The sequence below is a fragment of the Macrotis lagotis genome, chromosome 8 (assembly GCF_037893015.1).
Source record: "Macrotis lagotis isolate mMagLag1 chromosome 8, bilby.v1.9.chrom.fasta, whole genome shotgun sequence".
Lineage (NCBI taxonomy): Eukaryota > Metazoa > Chordata > Mammalia > Peramelemorphia > Peramelidae > Macrotis > Macrotis lagotis.
Window position 1 is genome coordinate 131,837,973 of NC_133665.1, and position 23,221 is coordinate 131,861,193.

At 43.1% G+C, this 23,221-nt stretch overlaps 1 protein-coding gene across 1 annotated transcript in view; it reads left to right on the top strand.

Moving 5' to 3' along the window:
- The first annotated feature begins 11,303 nt into the window (after positions 1-11,303).
- Positions 11,304-23,221, top strand: part of LOC141496158 (IQ motif and SEC7 domain-containing protein 2-like) — a 230,443-nt gene continuing 218,525 nt past the window's right edge. Inside the window, exon 1 of the mRNA XM_074198387.1 lies at positions 11,304-11,672. Within this exon, the coding sequence (XP_074054488.1) occupies positions 11,377-11,672 (296 nt within the window). The 5' untranslated portion in view covers positions 11,304-11,376. The remainder of the gene's footprint in view (positions 11,673-23,221) is intronic.

Sequence of the window (23,221 nt, forward strand, 5' to 3'; positions counted from 1 at the left end):
CACTTGGTCTTTCAGCTCCTACTCTAAAGATCCTGTGAGCCGGTGTGCCAGTTTGCAAGGTTATTTTAAAAGTCACAACCAGGTCTACAATGCTGCCCTCCTTGTCAGGGATGAGCTGTTCTTTTCAAGTATTGTTACAAGTTTCTGTGTTGAAAATCACAGCTCTTGTACCAAAAAGCGATCTGCTCATCCAAAGACTTGCTAGCCCCTGGGTTTGGGTGTTGTGCAAAAAGGTAGATCACATGATTTACAGAACAGTTTCCTAATATAGTGGAAGCTTGGCAGGGAAGGAATAGGCCACAGGCACAAACAGAAAAAAAATAATAAAAGAGGATATTTGTAAAGTCTGATATGATAGTTTTCATAGTTGCTTCAGAGGGAAAATTAGAAGGCAGAGATAAGCTAAACGATTTTGTTAAATCCTAGGGAACTTTTATCTTCCCTCTGACACTGCTTGGGAATTCATGTGTGTTCATGTGATATATTTTCTGGTTCCCTTTGATATCCATTCTACCACCTCTGGACATAGTTCTTTGACTCAGTCCTATCTACCTGGAATGATACATGGCCTTCTGAGGAACTTTCCTCTGCCCGGAGAATATGCACCACCAGGCCCAGATGAATGTCCCTAGGAATCTTCCTGCCAAAACCTTAATTCAAGACTTGATTAACAGCAGGATGGAAAATGTTATTCTGCTTATAGTAGTGAATGAGCTGGCTCCTGAGGAGCACTGAGAATTGGCTCTCTAGGGAGGTAGGGGGGTGTTAAGCCCTTACACCTGCAGGTGACAGGCTCATTGTTCTAAGAGAAGATACTAATTGTTTGCTCTCTTTGTGGAGTTTTTCTGTTAAATTCCCACTTGCTATTATTGCCTGGCTTGCAGCAAAGAGTCCTATTTAGTCTAACCAGACCTTTGCAGTCTCTCCCCACCCTGGCCTTGGTCCTGAAATATTCTCTCTCCTTACTTGGCCTCTTAGAAGTCCTGACTCTTTTCAAGATTCAACTTAGATACAAAACAAGGCCTTTTCTGATGCCCTTCCCTTCCCAGGAGTCAGTGCACCCAACACCCTCAAATATGTGTGTGTAAAGCACATGCATATAAAATACACACATGTGTATGTATGGATATACATATGTATGTTTATGTATACATATATAACAAATGTAATTAAATTTTATTACTTGTTATAGAATATATGTAATAATACATAATACATTATATTAAATTTGTATTATATCTACATATTGTTGCTTCCCCTCAGAGAATGGAAGTACACAGTTCTTTCCAATAATAGTGTCTCACTCAGGGGAGACACTTAATAAATGCTTAAAGAAGAATTCAAATGGAGCAGCTAGGCGACACAGTAGATAGAGCACCTGCCCTGAAGTTAGGGGAACCTGAGTTCAAATCTGGCCTCAAGAAAATAATTACCTGCCTGTGTGACCTTGGGCAAGTCACTTATCCCCACCGCCTTGCTAAAACAGAAAGAAAATAAAAGAAATTAAATGACATTCTATCATTTATTCTCTGTCACACCAGGTCCCCATAACCCATTCAGAGAAAAAAAGATTCTGGAAAAGTCTGAAATAATCAGAATCCTTTGTTCTTCTCCTTGAGAATTTAATCATTAATATAAGGATGACTCTAAAACAAGATAAGAGTGATGTCAAAATCCCAGAACATCTCCTATAGGCAAGAGATCATGGGGAAGAATCCATTAGCATCCTGCTATAGGAGAGACAAGGGGATGGGTAAGGGCTTAGAACTGGAACCAATTCAAAGACAGAAGAGTGAACACAGTCAAAAAGAAGATACTTTACCCTGATGGAATAACCTAGTTCTTGATTAACCAGGAGTATAATATTCCCATAGACATCAGGAAATCAGATGCCCAGGTTCTTGTTAGAACTGTCTGTGTGACCTTAAGCAAGTCATTTCTCTTTTTTTTACTCCGTTTCTGCCTTTGTAAAAATGTGGGAGTTGGTCTACAAATTTTGGACTCTGTTTCAGCAGGTATGTTCAAGTTTTGTTTTGTTTTAAAAGATGAAATAATGAAAAGAATTTTAAACAACTTTATCAAAATGACTCCTGATAGCCCCTCAAATTGGTGACACAAGGCCAATCCATGTGAAGGGAAGAATGTATTATCAGTTACATAAAGTGAACTTTGTCTTGAATTGAAATAATTCTGGGTGATGTATGATTTTTTAAAGCTCAGATGAATGAGAGTGACCATAGAAAGCAGAGCTGTAATTTGGGTTGGACATCAGAGCTTTTTCTCAGGGCAACAAAATATAGAGTTGTGAAAACAATCATCCCTGAGCATGCTTCCTGCCTTCCCCTCATCCACAGCAGCTTCTCTCTATGTGAGCTCCTTCCTCCCCATCCACTGCTTCTCACCCAAGCTGTATTTCTGAGTGTCTCCAGACTTCTTTTATTCCCTTCCTTTTGGTGGTTCTAATTCTCCCAGATTTCATTACCATTATTCCAACTGTCTACTCACCTTGGGCTATCCCTTCACCAACTGTTCCTCTTCTCCACCTGGGAAATTTCTTGTTTCATTCCCCTGTAGTTTGTGGTCTTTACCATCATGGTCCACAAGGATACTTTCTCCATCTCACCCCCTTTTATGTATTAAATTCCTGCATTAGAATAGAAACTCTTTGAGGACCAGCATTTTCTCTTTGCACTTGCCATCCCAGCTCTTAGGGCAGGGGGGACACCAGCTAGTCTTTCAGCCATGTCATTCTATCATAATTACCCATCCTTTTGTGGCTGCATCTCACTTGAGCTCCTTACCAACTTTCTAACCTTACTCTTCCTGAAAGTTTGCACATTGTTAAAATCATAGGTCTGGATCAAAATAATAATATTAACAATGACTATCTGTAATGATAATAAGGGTAGGACCCACCTCATAGGGTTGATGGTTTTTAAAATTTGTTTTGGTTTTGGTGAGGCAATGGTATGAAGTGACTTGCCCAATGTCACACAGTTAATAAGTATCAAGAGTCTGAGGCCAGATTTGAGCTCAGGTCCTCCTGACTTCAGGACTTGTGCTCTATCCACTGCACTACCTAGCTAACCCCCACTCCCCTTATAGGGTTTTCATGTCCTGGAAGAGATAACATGTATGAAGTTTCAAGTACTATATAAATGTCAACAATTGTTATTAAAATGGATCTACAATGATACTTGTGCTACCAACTTTACAGTTACTGTGAAGAAAGGACTTTGCAACTTATAATGTAATTGATAAATGTTAACTAATGTGATTATTTTGCCTCACTCCCATGGCCAGGTCAAGCAAAACAGCTTCATCTATTCATTCCACAAGAAGAGATTGAGTATCATTGTCTACCAATAGATAACTAGCGTCCTTCCTTCTGCCTTTGATTAGTCACTTCCTAAAGTGACTAAATATTAAATAACTCTTCCGCAGACCAACTGCTTAACAGTGATTTTGATCTTAGAGGTAAATTATTTGCCCATCCATGATCACACAGCTAGTAGGTGGGCAGGACTTCCTGACTCCTAGGCTAGCCCTCTGTTCATGCTTCACACTCCTCATCTCCATGTGATGGAGATATCCAAGAAGACTTCCTATAATCTTCCTATTGCCACATAAGTGGTAAATGATAGAGGTGGGATTCAGACCCAGCTCTGACTGACTCCAAGGCCAACCCTTGATTCCCCCTTGGCCCCAGTGCCTTTTCCTAGATATACCCATCTGTTGCTTCCTCTATTGGGAGAGGGTTTAATCCTAATCTTTATCACCACATGAATCTTTTCCTAATCCACCACACAGGATGATATATGCTAATGGTCAAATATTAATTATTTCACTAAGTTATTGGGAGAAAATTGGCTTTAAAAAAAGTCATAAAGCATGATTCAAAAACCTAAGCTACTATTATCTTCAACAGGCACAATAGCCCTTTGCATCTCATCTGTGTTTATTTGGGGTTTTAATATAATGCCATATTCAGGACTAAATTGCTCACAGAATCTGAGCTGTGTCCATATTATTATGGGATTTTTAGGTTTTGCCCTTTCAAATGCCAGCTTATTATTTATTTTAACCCCAGATCTAAAGGAGGAGGGGTGAGAAGCTGGAGGATAGGCAGGCAGAAAATCAAGGCGGATACTTTAGTTGTGATATTTAAGCAAATTTTTATTCTAAAAATTACTTTATAAATAAAGACACAAGGGCTCAAGAAGGTGAAGAGATCCATCCAAAGCCACACAGCTAAGATGCAATATTAAAGCTGGGACTCCCAGTCCGGACCTTCTGACTGCAATGTCTGCAATTGTTTTTCCACTGCTTTAGTCTGCTTCTTTAAGACCTTGAGCAAGTCTCTTAGCTATTCTAGGCCAAGCAATCTTGGACAAAGGGAGACTGAAGATTCCAAGTGCTGTGAATTTCTAGGAAAGGTGTGCAGAGTGTCTGATCACATGGTCCCCAAGTGTTCAGGTCTCTCATTTCAGGAGCTGGTTTTCTTGTTTCATTATTTGATTTTGGGTTCACTCATTCCCTCAACAAATATTAACTGGATATCTACTGCAATGTGTAATGTGGTCTGAACCATCACTTATTGTTGCTATACTGGTAAACAAACCCTTTTCCCACTGGATTTTTCATGTTGGGGGGGACTTAAATGGGGGACTCTTCTTTCAGCTCTGACTGTGGACAGAGCAATGCAGCTGGGGTTGTTTATGGACAGGTTTCCACCTGGTTCTGAAGCAGGGCTAAAGCAAGTAGTGGGGAATTGTGGACAACTGCATTATTTCTTCCCTTAAAACCACAATTATCCCCCAAAGACTCTGCTCTGCTTTTTTTTTAAAATAAGTTGCTGTGGCTACAGATCTTAGAGACCTGATATCATTATGCAAGGCTTAACAAGTCTGTTAGGATTCTCACAACTGGGGGTTTAACTTCTCTTTGATCAAATACAAACACATGTGAATAAATGTATACAGATATCATACACATGTGTGCACAATGATCATATAAATATAAAGTATGACTATATGCACATGCACATATCTACAGTATATATGTACTGAAATATATATATATATATATATACACACATAACATGTATGCATAAATGCATGCATTTAGGGAATTTTGCAAGTTGGTCAGAGCTTCTGACCCTAAGGATCTGTGATCCTCTGGAGAAATCCTGGCTAAGGACCAAACACTGCCCACAGAAGGAACCAGGCCCTCCAAATTCAGTCACCTGGCTAGTGATTTTTTTTTTGTCTTATTGTATATACTTCTTGAATCTGAGCTTTTTTTAGCTCAATCAGAGATTTATTGAATCAAGGAACTAGAAGGCAAATAGTTCCATGGAAAACGTGCTGTATTTGGAATCCAGGGACCTAGGTTCAAATCTTGCAATGTCAATTAGTCCTCTTACAAGCCTTGGGTGAGTTTTTTTCATTTCTGTGGGTGTAGGTAAATGAACTCTCAACAGTCCTTCTAGATCTCATTCCTATGAGTCAAGAGAACTCTCATCAAGCACTTTAGGAAAGCTGTTTTGACCTGGAGTGGTCAGAACTGCTGACCTTGAGAATCTGAGATCCATCTCTGAGTCATGCCTAAGGATCAAAACAAGCACATGTCCACAGTAGAGAATAACAACCTCACTAAACAGGATTTGGTTTCCTCTTTAAATGAAAAGAACAATCATTGGTTTTAGCCATTTTTACCTATAAGGAAATAAAATATGTTCATTAGAACAATAATTACAATTAATTACAAAACAATCAGTAACATAAGACATATCACCCTACTATAATTACTGAGAACCTATGTGTGGAAATGGATAGAAATTGACCCCAGTGAAGCCAAAGATTCAAGTCAATGCCAAGTATTTCACACATGCGAGCTGTGTGACCTTGGGCAAGTCACCAGTGCTTAGCACAGTGCCTAGAATATCATAGGTGATTAATAAATGTCTGTTGACTGACTGACACAATGTCTCAGTATCCCAATCAGTCCTCCCCAATTCTGTTACAGCCAAATTGCTCATATGAATAATGAAAGGGATTTCAACAATGGGAATTGTGCCATTCTGATGAAAATAATTTCAGAACTTCTTATATCTATGTGTGTAAATACATATATATATATATATATATATATACATATTATAACATGATTATATGTTCCAGGAACTGTGCTTTAGGTCAAAAAAATTTTACCCCCTTGATCTCCACAATAAATCTTTATTATTCCTATTTTCCAGATGAGAAAGCTGAAACAAATAGATGGTTAAGTGACTTATCCAGGGTCACCAAGCTAGCAAGTGACTCAGGTTGGATTTCAATTCAGATTTTCCTGATTCCAGCCATGCTATACTGTCTCCCCTCAAATATGCATGCATGCATTCACACTTTACATTTATATATGTGACCAACATATACAAACTAATTGCATGCACATGTATGGATATACACGTAAGTGTATACATACACACAATAGACATATACATCCATATGGCTTAAATAATTATAAGGGCCAGTGATACAGCTCTCTCAGGTTTGCAAAGGTATTTCAATGTAATCTCTGCTGAATTCCTATACGTATTTCATAAGAATGTCATTCTTGTATTTAGAATAGTAAAAATCTCACTTAGAATTTTGCATGAAACAAAATCCATCCTCCTATCCAATATAAGAATCCCTTCTACAGAATCTCTGACCTTGAGGCAGCTGGTAGCACAATGGATAGAGAGGGCTGTACTTGGAGTCAGAATGAAGTGAGTTCAAAACCAGCCTTAGACTCTTATTAGTTATGTGACTTTGGATAAGTCACTTAACCTGTTTATCTCAGTTTCTTCAACTGGAAATTGGAGATAATAATAACATTTATCTCTCAGGTTTGTTATGCGTCTCAAAAGCAATAATCTTTATGAATAAAGTGATTATCACAATGGCACATAGTAGGTGCGATATAAATTCTAACTTTATCATTATAATCATAATAATCATTTATTATTATTATTATTATTATTATTATTATTATTATTATAGTATTTCCTTGAACACTTCCAATGAAAATATACTCACTACTTTGGGAAGTAATTCATTCCTTTTCCCTCTTTGAAAGTACATCTGTCTCCCTTTTGTTTACAGAATTAATATTAGTCTTGGTTCTGTCCACTGAAACAACTAGAAATGTTCTTTCCTTCCTGCCCAGGACAAGCCTCCTGATATTTAGAGACAGTCCTGAATTTTCTCTTTTCCATGTTAAATAATCTTCAACCATATGACATGGTTTCCAGACTCTTCTGACTCTTGAACAAGCTCCCCAAAACATCCTCTAGTTTGTTAATGCCACTTGGAACTGTGGGACACCAAATGGAATGCATTCTTTTAAATGTGATTTGGTCAGCACAGAACACAATAGGAATAGTATCACTTCATCTGAACATTACTGCATCCTGCTACCAATATAGGATTCCTTCAGCTCTGTCCCAGTATGGTGCAATCAAGGTGACCCTGGGTTTTTGAATGTTATACCAGCAGAATTCAAGGTTTGGAAAGAAATTTCTACCTGGAAAGCTATCTTGGGAAAGCAACAACAACAAAAAAAAACCAACAGGCAAATTAGATAGCCCACTGCTAGTTGGGCAGCTAGGTGGCACTATAGTGCACAGAGGGCTGGGCTTGGAATCTGGACAAATCTGACCTCTGACTCTAGCTATGTTTCCTGGGCAGGTCCCTTAACCCTATTGGTCTCAGTTCCTCATCTGTAAAAATGAACTGGAGAAGGAAATGGCAAACCGCTCCAATATCTCTACGAGGAAAACCTCATATGGGATCATGAACATGACTAGACAGCAAGAACAAAAGGTGGCCCAGTGGCCCAGTTCTTTTTGCAGCAAGTCCGGGGCTTTTCCTACTATATTAGAGTCCTGTTATCAGAAGATTGTGAAGAATATTTTCTTTTGTCCACAACAATTAATAAATCCATTTACTAAGGCATGGGTAGAAAGAATACTTAAAGGAAATAAATCTTTTGAAGTAAGATTTCATTTCATTTTCATTTTTTTAAAGCATCTATGTTAACTGTTGGCTTATACTAAGCTTGTATAAAAGTAAAGCCTCCAGGAGTTTTTATTTTCTTCTTACATCTCCCCAACCTGCAATTGTTTTTTTTTTAAACCCAAAATGGTGAATTTTACCTTTATCTCTGTTCAATTTCCTTGTGACCCATCCTCTCTCCATGTCAAAATAATTTTGTCTTGTCTCTGGTAATTGGCACATTACTTTTCTCCCCAGTCCTTTTTTGGGGGGGGGAGCTCTGAAGAAATTTGACAAGCAAGCCTTGCACATATTCCTCCAAATTATTAATAAAAACATTGAAGAAGACAGAACCAAGCATGGGGCACTGTGTCATACAGAGAGAGACCTCCTTTCTGGTTGACAATGAGTCATTAATCAAAACTGGTTGGTATTGATTCACAGCATGGACCCCAGGCTCAATCAATACTCTAATGGCACCTGTAATCAAAGCACAGGGTCTGCCTCATGTTAACAAATCAAACTATAACAGGATCTCCAACTCTTTCTTCCCTTTGCTAAGAACAGTTGTTAGCATTCAGCTGTCATCAACAGTAATAGTTGTTCTAAATCTACTGCTTATGTTACCTATCTTTATTAAAACCCCCAAAGCCAACTGCTAGCCACGTTCGTCTCTTCCTAGGGCAGAGGAAGTTCTTTCCTTCTTAAGAAGATAAACTTTGACTATTAGAGGTGAAGGTAAGAGAGTAAAGATGGGATGGCAAAAGGAAGGGTGATTTGTTTGGCTACCCTGCTGGGTCAGTTTTGCTTTTTACCTACAACCCTGGAGATTTTGAAATAATTGGAACACACTAGAATGACTATAATGGAGGTCAAGGAAAATCAGTTAGGCAGGAGGCAGATGGTGAGCCTTCCATTGCTTCTTCATTACCACTTCTCTCACCTTTCCTATTGCCCAAAGGGGTAAAGGGACTGAGCTGTCTGAGCATAGGGGAGGGGGAATGAATTGGGAAATGGGTCATAAAATTTGAAGACATTCAAACACCCACTGGCTATAAAAGCTACCTTATGCTTAATTCTAATAGTCACTGAGGCATCATGATTCATTCCCTGCTGGTTTCTCCTCTGCTCATGAGATTAGGTGGTGCCTGGGAGGAAGGGATTGGAAAGGGCAGATCTCCTGCCTTTCTCTCATCCTTCAGCTCTCAGGTCTCAGATTGGGAAGGAGAGGAACCAGTCAATGCCTTATTTCTCTGTCTTCACCCTCAAATCTAGAGGACTGAATATCTGTTTTGGAGGTGGAAGGAGAGAAGAAGAAAGTCTGAAAAGCAAAAAGAAATAGGAGAGAAAGGAAATGCTACAAGTCTCAAACAGGGATTTATTCTCCGATAAATCTGGAATTATCTCCAGAGAATTCAGTTGAGTCCCGGAGACGGGGTCATCTGGAAATGGGGCCCTAGTGAGGGATGCTTACTGGATTCCTGCATCAAGTATCCTGTGAGAGGATGGGGGACACAGTTCAAAAACCCCGAGGTCCAAATGGGACACCTTTAGCGCTAGTCAGATCTTGAGAGGCAACCTGTTGTAGTCTAGAAATATGGCTTGATCTTGGAGTTGGAGATCTGGGTTTGAATTCACTGGCTGTAAAAAGCCCCTAGGTTTGCTGAGCCTTAGTTTTCTCATCTGTGAAATGGAGACAACTGTTGCTTTCCCTACCTCACAGTGTTACTGTAAAGAAAGTATCCGTGTAAAAGCACCCCACAAAGGAAACTATTATTATTTCAGATTCTCCCTAGCTTCTTCTCCCCTTCTCTTTCCAGCCAACCGGCTGAAAAGAGGTCCTGTGCTTAAAGCAGGTCCAGGCTGTTGGCTCTTTCTACCCCCTCGAGCAGATGGGGGCCTGGAGGTTGGCAGAAGGGGGGTACGAAGACGATGCCACGATTTGGGTGTTCAGTCTTTCCAGACTCTGGCTCAGCTCGGCTCCCTTTCTGGTGGTCCTTTTTCCCCAGGACCCGCAGCAGCCTTCCTTTCTTGCAGTGCGCCCCCAGGCCCAGGCCCCGGGCGCTGTCCGAAGGCTGAAAGCCAAACATCTCCGAGTCTCAGGGGAGGAGCGCTGCCCCACCCGCCCCGCCTCCTTCGCTGGGTCGGACCTGGGCCGGATTACGGACCTCCCCAGGGAGGGAACAGGAGATCTGGGACCCCAGGCCTGGTCCCACCCCGCCTTGCAGCCCGGTTTTTTTACCCCTCTCCGGGCTGCTGTGACGCTTCCCAGAGGAGGTGCCGCGGTCCCCCAGTGTTGAAGCCGGGCAGGGGAGGGGTGCGAAGGTGCTGCTGCCGCCGGAACTGTCCGGTTCTTGGGGTGCCAGTCTCCTGTCCGGGCAGCGGGCGGCGAGGGGAGGGGCGGCACACACACACAGAGACACAGGCACACAGACACACACGCACACACACGCTCACAGACACACGCACACACAGGCACACAGACACACACACACACACACACACACACACACGTGCGCGTGCGCGCGCAAACCTCCAGGCACACCCCCCAAAGCCCACTGGCACACACACTCACACTCACACGCGCGCGCGCGCACATCCACGCACACTCACACACTCGCACACACACTCCCATCCCCAGACCCGCGTTCCGGCTCTCCCACTCTCGCCCTCCAGCCCCGCGGACAGAAGCCGGCACTTTACAAAGTCCGCGGGGCGCGGGTCCGGCCGGCGGCAGCCCGGGCCCGGCTGGAGCTCCCCCGGCCCGCGCCCCGCTCTCCGCCGCCCCCGAGGTCCCAGTCAGGCTGACGGGCTCGCGCCGCTCCCGGGGCTGCCTGCGGCGGCGGCAGAGGCAGAGGCGGCGGCACCGGCGGCTTCCCGAGGAGGAGGAGGAGGAGGAAGAGGAGGAGGAGGAGGAGAAGGAGGAGGAGGGAGGACAGGAGAAGGAGGAGGAGGACCCCGAGGAGGAGAGGAGGAGGAGGAAGGGCAGGAGGAGGAGGGAGGGGGCGCGCCCCGGAGCCCCGCGGCGGGCGCTAGCCGCGCAGCCGGACTCCTCCCTCGCCGCCGCGGCCGAGCCAGCAGCGGGAGTCGCCTCCTCCCCGGCCCGAGGGAGCGCAGCTCCGCGTCGAGCCATGGCGGCCCGGGGCCGGAGCCCCAGCCCCAGCGCCCGGCCGCCGCCGCCGCCGCCGCCCGGGCCCCTGCGCGCCCGCGCCTGAGGGGCCGCGGCTGCCGGACCCCACCTCGGCCAACCTCTCCGGCCCCCGACGCGCGGCCTCGCTCCCCGAGGGCAGGAGGCGGAGCGGCGGCGGCGTCCCCAGGCAGCCCCCCGGCCCCGCCGGCCATGGAGAGCCCCGCGGAGACCCCGAGCAAGGCGGCGGAGTACCTGAAGGAGCTGAACCGGATCATCGAGGCGCAGCAGGGGCTGCTGGAGCGGCAGCGGCGGCGCATCGAGGAGCTGGAGCAGCAAGTGGCGCGGCTCCGCCGGGAGAACGCCTGCCTGCAGGAGGAGCACCGGCGGCACCTGGCCTCCTGCCGCCTCGGGGCCGCCGCCCCGCCCGGACCCCCGGCCGGACCCCCGCCCGCGCACCCGCCCGCGCCGCCCCTCGGGGCCATCCTGGAGAACGCGCGCCGCGAAAAGTAAGCGGGGCCGGGGCGCGGGGCGCCCGGGCAGGGCTGGGGGGCGCACCCGGGAGTTTGCGCCCGCAAAGTTAACGGGGACTCGGCAGGCTCGCCCGGGCTCTTTGGAGAGGCAGGAGAGGCGCGTGCGGGTCGGATGCACCTTCTGGGCCAAAGCGAAGGGCGGCTTTGGGGAGCCCTGAGCTCCCCGGCTCGGCTGCGCGGGGCCACGAGGCTCGCTTCCCCCGTGGCCCCCGGCTCTCGCTCTCCAGCGGCGGCGGGCAAGCTCCCCAGCTGCTTTTTGGCCGGAGCTTGGCGGTGGAGATGCGAAGGGACAGGGTCGGGCTGGGAGCGGGGCGGGGGAGAAGAAAGCGGGGGGACTTTCTTCTCTCAGAAGCGTTTCTGTGTCCCTGGAGGCTCGCTCTCTCCCCCTCTCGTCTAGCCAGCCCAGGGGGGGATTCGGGGCGCGTGACGCTTTAGGGGGTCGCCCGGAATTCAGCAGGAGGGAGTTGCCCTGTTTCCTCCTCCCTCTCCCCAAACCCTGTAGATTTCCCGAATTCCGAGCCCTTTGGCGTGGGCTGGCTCCGGACCGGGGCGGACTAGGAGAAGCCCCCGGGGTTTGGGAGGAAGTAAGGGCGGCGTGGAGAAAGGAAAGGTAGGCTGCTTGGGCAGGTCCCAGGGCCCCTGGCCCCTACCGAGGCGGCAGGGTGCTTCTCTTCTCTTCTCTGAACGCTAAGCCAAGGCCACTTCGCCAAGTACCTCTCTGCTATTGGGGGGACAGGGGACGATCTAACCCTCCAGACCCCACCCGGCTGCGAGAATCTTTTTGTAAACTAAGGGGGGCGCTCCATATGGGAAACCAGACGGAATCTATGAAAGGAATGACTCCCTGTCTCCCCCTGGCCACCCTCAGCTGGGGACCTTTCCAGAAAGCACCTTCACCCCTCCACCCCACCACTGGCTGCCGGATGAGTCACCCCTCTCTAGTGAGCTGGGAGTAGAGAAGGGATCTATAAGCGATCCCCTGTCTCGGGAGCCCCTAGAGAAATTGTGTGCTGAGGCCACAGCTTTGTCCCAAACCTCCCTCCTTCCTGGCATCCATTGTACTACCCCCCCCCCCAGTCAAAGAAGACGATTTTTCTTCTATTTCCCCAAATCAAGAGACCAGGTTAACATTTAGAGATCGTGTGTGTGTGTGTGTGTGTGTGTTGTGCTGTAATTTATGTTATGTTCTTTATGATGTGTATTATGCTGTTTTATGTTGTGTATTGGGTGCTGTGTGTTTTGCTCTTTTATGTTGTATTTTTTATGTGTATTGTGCTGTTCTGTGTTTTGTGTGTGTAATGTTGCAGTGTGTTGTTTGTATTGTGTTTTATGTTGTGCTTTGTATGTGTGTTGTGTTTTATGCATGTGTTGTGCTGTTTTATGTTGTCTTTCAAACGTCGTATGACTGTTTAAAATGACTTCTTGTTTCTGAGCCCAGGAGCACTCTTGTCTCGGATGGGCTCCCCTGGGAGGAGGCGGTAGCCACAGGATGGCCGATTTTCAGCTTTTGCTACAGCCCCCTCCCTCCCCCTCTCCAGTTTCTTGGTTCCTAGAGCTCCAGCCCTCATTTCTAGCCTCCATGCCCAACGTCCTTAGCACTCTTAGGCCAAGCCTGAGGGGGGATGAAACTTCTGTCATCATCCCATGCCAGATCTTCTCCAGTGATTCCTTCCTCTTGGATTGGAGCAAGTGAGGCTAAGGTCTGGGAAATTCAGGAAGGGGCAAAAGTGAAATCCCCTTCTGCCAGGTTTTTTTTTCTCTTTTTCTTTTTCCTTATAGTTCCCTTCTCAGGACTCAGCTGTCATTATTGTTTGGGCTAGATTGTGAAAGGAGATTTAAACAGAGATAAAAGATGGGGCAAGAAGCCTATATTCTCCTTGCTCCCCATCTTCCAATTTAGCATAGAAGCTTAGAACCTCCAATTTTTGCTACATAACTCCATTGTCTCCAGAGTAGTAATCTTTCCCTCCTCTGCCTTCTATTTTCTTCTTGTTAGTGCCGAAATCTCTGTCTGGACTATTCCTCCATTGTGGTTCTTCCCTCTGTTGTTTCCAGAGGGAACTGGGTTCTTCTAAAGCTTCAGGACCCTGGAGCCTATAATTATTCCCTAGACCTAAGTTCATGGGGGGAGGCTGCCATCCATGTTTCCTCCTTGAGTTAGAAACAGAGATCCTTGAGGAAAGACCTCAGCCTTCCCCAGCCTGGATATACTTGTGCTATTTTTCAATCTCCCTTTAAATCAAGTGAAACAGCATCAGGGCTAACTTCTCCTCTGGCTGAGATGGAATTGGGACAGATAGAAACACAAGGATTGGAGGGGAAGCCCGAGATAGAGGTGAAACGATTAGGTGGCTAGTCCAAGAGAAGAGCTTATACTGAAGAAGTTTCTTCTTGGCTCAAGATCTCTGAGCAGGTTGTTCCAGGGAACTTTCTGAGAGGTTATAGGCACTTGGAGAAGACCACGTTTATTTTCAAATATGTCTTTCTGAGCTTAACTCAGTCACTGGAGAGGTGACATGGTAGGAACCCTAGAATTTAGGTGCTGGAAGGGTCTTTAGAAATCACTTAGGTGAAGTGGATAGGGTACCTGGCTTGGAGTCAGGAAGTTCACATCTGGTCTCAGACACCTACTAGGTGTATGACCCCCTCAGCAAGTCATTTAAACCCTGTTTGCCTCAGTTTTTTTCATCTGTAAAATGAGCTGGAGAAGGAAATGGCAAACCACTCCAGTCTGTCAAGAAAACCCCAAAAGGGTCACAGAGTCAGACACAACTAAAAGGAATGAACAACAACAAAGTCCAGCCTCCTTATTTTTACACACAATGAAACACAGGTCTAGAGATCAAGTGACCAGATCAGCATTGCATTGTATCAGCAGTTCCAGATTAGAACTAAGGTCCCCAAATTCTTAATTGATTCCCCTTTTCACAGCACCATGTTGTAGCAAGGTGAAGTGTTTCAAGTCTTAGTCATGGAGTCATAAGACTGACACTTCCTAGGTAGGTGACTTGGAAAAAATTACTTAAAAACCTCTATGCCTCAGATTCCCCCTTATATAAAACAGAGAGAATACTAATAATATCTATTCACTTCAGGAAAGCATTTGGTAAAATTTAAAGTGATCTGTAAGAGATATTGTTGGGGTTTTTTTAGGCTTTTTTGCAAGGCAAATGGGGTTAAGTGGCTTGCCCAAGGCCACATAGCTAGGTAATTATTAAGTGTCTGAGACCGGATTTGAACCCAGGTACTCCTGACTCCAGGACTGGTGCCTAGCTGCCCCCTCCTCAATCTTACTTATCAAACCAGGCCTGGAGTCTGGAGAGCCAGTTCTGGTTTATTTTGATTAAGCATAGGAAGGGTGTGATCAAGAAAGGACACCTACCTCCAGGTTACTTTCAATTCCAGGAGGAATCACAACTGTGCTAAGGGAGTGGTTGTTCATAAGTAACAAATATGTCATTAGGAGAGGAATCTTTGTAGTACATGGCTTTTTACACAGTGTTGAAACTCTCAGGTAAAGGGGTAGAAAGACAGAAACCCTCTGTTAATCAAGGGAGCCAGGCTACCATGGGGAAAAAAAAATCTGGGAAAAGTAGTAGGTTTCTGACCTTCATATCGGAAGAAAAGTCAAAATATGCTATCACATGGAGAAATAAGCAGTTGAGAGTGCAGAGGTTATCACTCTCCTGGTGGATACATTTTTGCTTCTTTTCAGTCCTTTCCCATAACCCTTTTCACAAGCTATCTTCCATAGCCTCCAGAGAGATTGGCAGGCACCTTTGTGTACCCAAAGTCCTTTCTCCATTTTTCCAGATGAAAGAAAAACAGATGATTTCCAGGAAAAATGCTCTTAGGAGTTTAAAGTCTGCCCAGGAGATGAAATTGGCATCACAGGAAAACCACCTTGTTGTTTTCATAGGAAACAGTGACACATGTTGGTCGGCAAATGTCTCGCAACACAATCTCTGGGGATCGATTTTTCTTCAAAAAATCATTCTTGGTAACCAAGTGGCAAACTTCGCTGATAGAAAGGAATCAACGATTTCAAAATAGAATGTATATCTGTCATCATCAGTAATTAATTGCTTTCCCTGTATTTAGTTCAGATTTTTCCACCCCTGGAAGGACTGGGGATGAGGTGGGGAAATGTGAAAATTGCCTTTCTGAAGGAACCTGGGTCAGCCAGACTGGCTGGCTTCTCTTGATTCCGGAACAGCCAATGACAATAAAATCAGGCTCAGAATAAACAAAATGTGGCTGTTAGTCTATTGTCAGGTCTTCTATGAGGTGTAATGAACCGGTATATTAACAATAACAATTGGTGCTCGTCAAGGGAAAAGCACTAGTCTCGTTTGCAATGGCTCCATTTCATTCAACATCTCACTGGTGAGAGGACCCCTCCCAAAATACACAAGACTAAGCCACCAGCTTCAAGAAGTTGGACAGTGACAACTGATGCCAGACAGGACCCCGAGTGTCTTGTCTCCGAGACAAGTCCTCATAGTCAGATGGATTAGGGTGAGACGGTATGCTCTGTACCCCTATTGAGTATTGAGATCACTGACCTCCTGGCTTGCCATATTTAATGGCTTGAAGCATCCACCATTGCTCCAGTGCTAGAGTAAGAATGTTGGACTTGGAATCATGAAAGATCTGAGTACTAATTTCATTCTTGATACTTCCCAGCTATGTGACTTTGGGCAAGTAACAGAACTTTACTGAGACTCAGTTTCCTCATTTTAAAAATGAGCATTAAGAAAAAAAACCCAAGCTGAGACAGCTAGGTAGTACAGTATATAGAGCACCTCCCCTGGAGCCAAGAGGACCTGAGTTCAAATGTGGTCCTCAGACACTTAATAATTACCTAGCTAAGTGACCCTGGGTAAGTTTTTTAAAAGGTTTTTGCAAGGCAAATGGGGTGAAGTGACTTGCCCAAGGCCACACAGCTCTGAAGTCATATTTGAACTCAGGTACTCCTGACTCCAGGGCTGGTGCTCTACCCACTGTTCACCTAGCTGTCCCATCGTGGGCAAGTCTCTTAACACCATTGCCTTGCAAAAATAAAAAAAAAAACAAATGGGGGAAGAAAAAACACAACTCCCTGCCCCCCCAAAACAAACCCCAACTTTTTCTCAGGGTTAATCTCTCTCAAGATCAAGAGCTAAGATATGGGACATGTTTTACAAACCTTAAAGCCCCATACAAATGGCAGTTATTTTTACTATTACTAGTCAATACTGACAAATGAGATTTTGGCTAAAGTCTATGATCTGATAATTGAGCTCTAAACACTAGGTCTCTTGGTGAATGAGCAAGATGGACTTTTTAAATTGCAATTGATGTACATGTCAGACTTGTTTTGTCCATATACTTTAATATAGTGTTGTAGGATGTTACCCAATTTCCTTATTTGAAAACTGAGAGTCAGGTTAGATGATTTCTAAGGTTCCTTCTAGCTCAAAATCATTATATTAGTACCCTCAAAGTTGAAAGTGACCAGATTCCATAGTTGTTTTAAAAGCTAACATTGAATGATCTTTATATACAGAGTCTAATACTTGATGCTATGAAGGAACACAAAAGGAATTTTAGGCAAGACCTCTCCCCTTAAGGTGCTAACATCTGGTTGGGTAGCCTGAATACTTACAAACACATCTGTGAGAAGAGAAATGAGCTCCATGTCTTCAAGCAGAGCAAGAAAATCTATACTTAAATATCATGAGGGTAATAAGAACATTCAAGTATATGCATAGTGTCTGACTTCACTCTCTCTTTGGTGGCTTAGTAAGATGAAAAATCACTGCTTAACCCAACTTCTGAATATTTATACTCTCCACCCTCTTTTTGGAGAATTGTGATTGTAGCAGTAAGCATGGAACTACCCAGTTGGGTTCATTGGTGTGGTTGTTCTTCAGATTCCTGTTTGTGTTGGGGATTGTAGAGGGGAAAATGTCCTTTCTTGAAGATAAAGATACTGAAATAGTGATCTTCTCTTAGGGTGAGAATGGAAGGAGTATTTCAAAAGTTAGTGTTTTTTACTCAAATCAGTTTCCTATATTTTAAGGCACTTAATCTAGGAGCAATCAATTTCTGGACTTTTAGTGCCTCTTTTGTGGTAGGTACTATCTTAGACCCTGGGGACATAAATAAAAATAAAACAATCCCCATTCAGTTTCTTATAACAAGGCAGTATCCACAACTAATTAATGCTCTGATATTTTCAGTGTTGATTTCCTTTGCCTCATCATGGTCATTGGTTAATTTGTACTGGTTTTGCAGCCTTCACTCTGTATTAGAACATCTAAGTCTTCCCAAGTTTCTTTATGGGAAAGCCATCTAGTCTGTAGCTTTCCACTGTCCCATTCCATACATACATGAATCACAGACTATCTACTGACATTTCTTGAGGGGAATATTTCCTGGAAAAGAGAAAATATTGGGTCAACTGGAAACTTGTAAATATAACAAATTCACTTAAAAAAAACACTTTCTTAAAGGAGTTAGTAAAAATTAGATCTTCCAGCTCTAGGTCTCTAGGTTTTACAAACTTTAGGCACTCATTTTTTTTGTTAACTTTTACATGAGTTAGCAAGGAAGTAACAAGAAAGGCAGATCAGACCCTTATTTAGTAAATTTGTTCTGACAGTTGGGCAAAGGTAAATGATGATCTAAGACACTGTAACTGGAGGGAAATCATGGGTTAGCTTGCAAAAGGCTAAATCTGAAAGGCAGAGTTCTGATGGAGTAAACTGATACTATCTCTGACACTGATGGTTGAAGAGAAGAGCCCAGTGTGTTAGGCTAAACATCAGGAAGGGGAACTTTGATCCAACTTCTGTCACTAGTTCTCTTTGTCCCTTGTACAAATCCTTCACCTCTCTGAACCTTGTTTCCATTTTGAAAAAGTGAGAGAGTTAGACTAAAGTTATCTTTCAAGGCAATGGTGTTCTGTGAGTCTTTGAAACTTTTCTTAGGCAACAATAATAATTCATGTAACACTTTTCATACATTATCGCCTTTGAGGAAATGAGACAAACTCCCAAGCAAACCTTTTAATCTTGTTATGTCTCCTGCATCTGGGTTTGTTCCCACTGACTTGGGGAAAAGCCAGAATTTGTTCATTTCTGTTAAAGTAAATATTTTATTGATAGTCTCCTAAAATATAGACTTGTCACTTCCAAGTGCCAACCCCCATCTACCCCTAGAAGAACCCTCCTTGATCACAAAGAAGCATAATTAAGCGAAATAAATCAACCCTGGGCATCTCTGACTCTGACAACTCCTTCCCTAAGATTTTACCATCTCTCAGTCACGAGGTCAGAGGCATTATTAGTCCTCTGAAGTCACAACTGGTGTTCTAATATTTTCAGTGTTGATTTCCTTTGCCTCATCATGGTCATTGGTTAAATTGTACTGGTTTTGCAGCCTTCACTCTGTGTTAGAACATCTAAGTCTTCCCAAGTTTCTTGAATTGTTCTGTTCATCATTTCCTATATGAAAATAATTCCATTGCATTCATATCAGTTTGCTCAGCCTTTTCCCTGTCAAGGGGTCCCCATTTTCCTCCCAATTCTTTTGTACTTCAAACTTAAATCTACTATAAATATTTTCATATCTATGAGCTCTTTCCTTCTGTTTTTGATGTCCTTGGGTTATATCACATTATGATTGTTGTTGTTATGATGATAATAACTATGATGACTAAGATACATTGGCGGAGAGGGAATGTGGAGAAGTAATATCAAATCAGCAAACACCAATTTGAAGGGCGGGAGAGAGACAGACAAGAGACACACACACAGAGAGAGAGAGAGAGAGAGAGAGAGAGAGAGAGAGAGAGAGAGAGAGAGAGAGAGAGAGGAGTACTTTCAGGCCTTTGTTTTAAAAAAGCTTAGTTCAGGTGGAAAGATAAGACATGTTTTAGACCCTGACCAAACTGATATCTGGGATTCTCTACAATGCATCCATTTCTGTGTTTCCATGCAGATTTGAATGTCAGTCTAAAGGAGTTGTTTATAGTCTGGAGTGGACTTTCCTCCCTCTTCCCTCTTTCTTCTAGTCCTCAAGCGCTGTCAAGTAATTCAGAAGAGTAGAACATTCTGAAGATCAAAATTTATGACTCATCCTGTGGGAGGATTCCAATGAAATCCAAATATCTATTTAGTTAACAAACAAGCTCCATTCCCAGGTCTGTGCTGACATTCAGGATAACGATGTAGCATAAATTAAGAAGGAAACCCAGTAGATATGGTAAGCTTAGAGGGAATGATTTCACAGAAGAGCTTACATGTTCAGGGTATTATTTATATTCTGTTGAATGTACACATTGGTGGGTCTCTGTAAAGAGCCCACTAAATGTGTAGCCCACTCTTTAAACAATGGCTAAAAATACCAGAATTGTGATTTAATTATTGTGACAATTTTGAAAGCTACTGAATTATGAATACAGATTCAAAAGGGAATGGGGTTAAAACTGCGATTTCATTTGTATGGGACATTTCCAGTTGAGGAAATCCTTACCTAATCTCTCCTTCTACCAAGAGTGGCTGGCATCTACCATGTAATTTATGGTTGTTATAGAGTTGCCTAGAGTAGTGAGAGCTTAAATAGCTTAGAATAGTGAATGACACTAGATATGGGATGATCAATGTAAAGATAGGTATGGTTTAGACCTGGAAGGGCTTTGAGATCATCTAAGCCAAGGTCCTCATTTTTAAGAGAAAGGAACATGAATTTGAATAGCTCAAAGTCATATATTAGTGGTAAGGGACAGATCTGGGCTCCTAGTTCATGTCCCGTGACTACAAGCCCATTGTCTTTTCTATTGAGTCATAAGTTAACATTGACAAATACTTACGTGTATTATCTCTTTAGATCTCAAGGTTCTTTTCATCTCAACTTCTGTGATTCATGTTGATCCTTGTAAAAACCATGTATTGTTATCCCCATTTTACAGATGAGGAAACTGTGACTTGGGAAGAAAACATGACTTGCTCAATATCTACCAGTTACCACATGGCAGTGGTAAAATTTGAGCCCAGGCCCCTGAATTCCAAGTTCAGTGTCTTTTTTTCCCCCCAACATTGACTTATGTCTGTTAAATGAAGAATATTTGAGTGCCTATGTTTTTAATCAAAAAAATGAGCTTCAGGTATAGGGAAATTGGAAATTGTTTTGTCTGTCTAAGTGAGTGCTGATAGACGAGACCAAGAATCATGGTACCATGAGATTTGAAACTGGGAAGGATCATATTACAGATTGGGAAGTTGAGGTACAAAGAAGAAAGGTGTTTTCCCTCATTTATCTGTACTTATTATTAATAATGAGAATAGTAGCTGACATTTACATGGTATTTTAAAGTCTGCAAAATTTTCCAGGAAGAAATCAAATATTTATTAACCATATACTCATTTGCACAGGCACTTTGCAAATATTTCATTTGATCCTCACAACAACCTTCTCAGGTAGATGCTATTATTATCTGTATAGTATTACAATTGAGGAAACTGAGGCAGTCAGAGTTAAGTGACTTACCTAGCAATACCCACCAAATAAATATCTGAACTCAAGTCTTTCTGTCTTCAGGTTTAGTGCTTCTCAACAATCCTGAGAGGTTGGTGTTTATACTAACTTTATAGATTAGGATACTGAGACTCAGAAAGGTTAGTCAGCTTGCCCAAGGTCACCCAGCTACTAAGTGTTACAATTGAAACTCAAGGTTATGTGGCTTAAAAGTTTTGCAGTTCAGACATTTGCTAGCTATGTGACCCAGGACAAGTCACTTAACCTTGATTGCCTCAAAAAAAACCCCAGTTGTTCAGTTGTGATTCTAATTCACATCTTCTTTCTCCAAATCCAGGGTTCTTTTGGAGCAGCTCATAAACTCAGAATACAGTGTAACAAAGTCAGGACATTTGATTGAGGCAGATGAGCCCCTTTCATGCTGGCAAGGAACCTTGGCTGATTAGGAAAGGAATTCCCTTCCCTCCTTCTCCCACCTCTATTTCTATCCTTTCTTTGTGAAATCTATCTGTCATAGTCCAACTCTTCCTGCTTCCATTCTCAACACTCCCCTGCTCTGCACTCCTTTTCCTGTATCTGGTGTATCTCTGAAAGAACTAAACTCTGAAATGTTTTAGTATCATTCTTCCCTTAGCCTAGGATACTTAGACCTTGGGAATCATTCATTCACCATTACTCTTGATTCAATGAGCTGTCCTTAAATGATCCGTTGGGGAATGGGGAGTGGGAGACACACACAGTCTCAGGAATTGGGTTTGACAATAAAGAACAGAAAGAAAGAACCCTACATATCCATATAAATGTATGTGTACACACACACTTACACACACACATACATATATTTTGGTAGCAATAGGTATCTCCTACACCTAGATTCAATGCAATTCAGTTTGATATACATTAATAACCAGGTACTCTACTCATTCTAGGATTGTTGTTGAGTCATGTCTGACTCTTTAATGACCTCATTTGGAGTTTTCTTGGCAGGGATATTGGACTAGTTTGCCATTTTTCTTCTCCAGATCATTTTATATATGAGAGAACTGAGGCAGAGTTAAGTGACTTGCTCATGGTCACACAGCTAATAAATGTTTGAGATCAGATTTGAACTCATAAGATGAATCACTCTATCCACTATGTCACCTAGCTATCCAGTACCAGGCTTACAAAGGCAAAAATAAAAGTTCCTGCCCTCAAGGAGCTTCCATTCTGCTGGAAGGTATGGATTGACAAATGTTTTACATCTGTCTGGAGATGGGGTGGAGGATGTAAGCAATTTTAATAAAATTAAAATTATATACATAATTAATATATTAAAATTTGAAACTTTACCTGTATTCTGTTGTTTGTTTTTGGAAGGAAATGCCCATGGGTTACATAGCTAGGTTATTATTGTGTCTGAGGTCACATTTGAACTCAGGTCTTCCTGACTCCAGGACCAGTGTTTTATCTATTGTGCCCCTTAATCTATATTTTTAACATTTCTTCCCATCACTTTCTTAAGTTTAGAAGATCAACAAAAAACTAAATCAAGCCTTGATTTGTAGTTTTTGCCAATTTCTAAAGTGTAAATGTTCATATCAAATGGTTCAGAGAGGTAAATATAAAATAATTTTGCCATATATGACAGAGTATTAATGACTGGGGTAGGAAGATCACATAAGAAGTGGTATATGAATTGAGTTATGAGGATAGCTTGAGATCCTGAAAGGCAGTACTGATGAGGGCAAGCATCTCAATCATAAGGAATAATCCATGGAAAGGCTGAGATTTGGGAGAGGGGAATTCACATATGGAGAATAGCCAACAGACCAGTTTGACTCATGTGTCTTTGTGGAGGGGAGCTGGAAAGATAGTGGGAGGTAGATTGGAGGATTGACTGCCAGCAGCTGAGGATTTTGTATTTGGCAACTGTGTGAAGGCTGAAGTAGAAGGAGAGAAGCTGGAAGCTGGGAGACCAGTTAGGAGTTGAAGTAAGAGTTGATTAGGATCTGAATGATGGT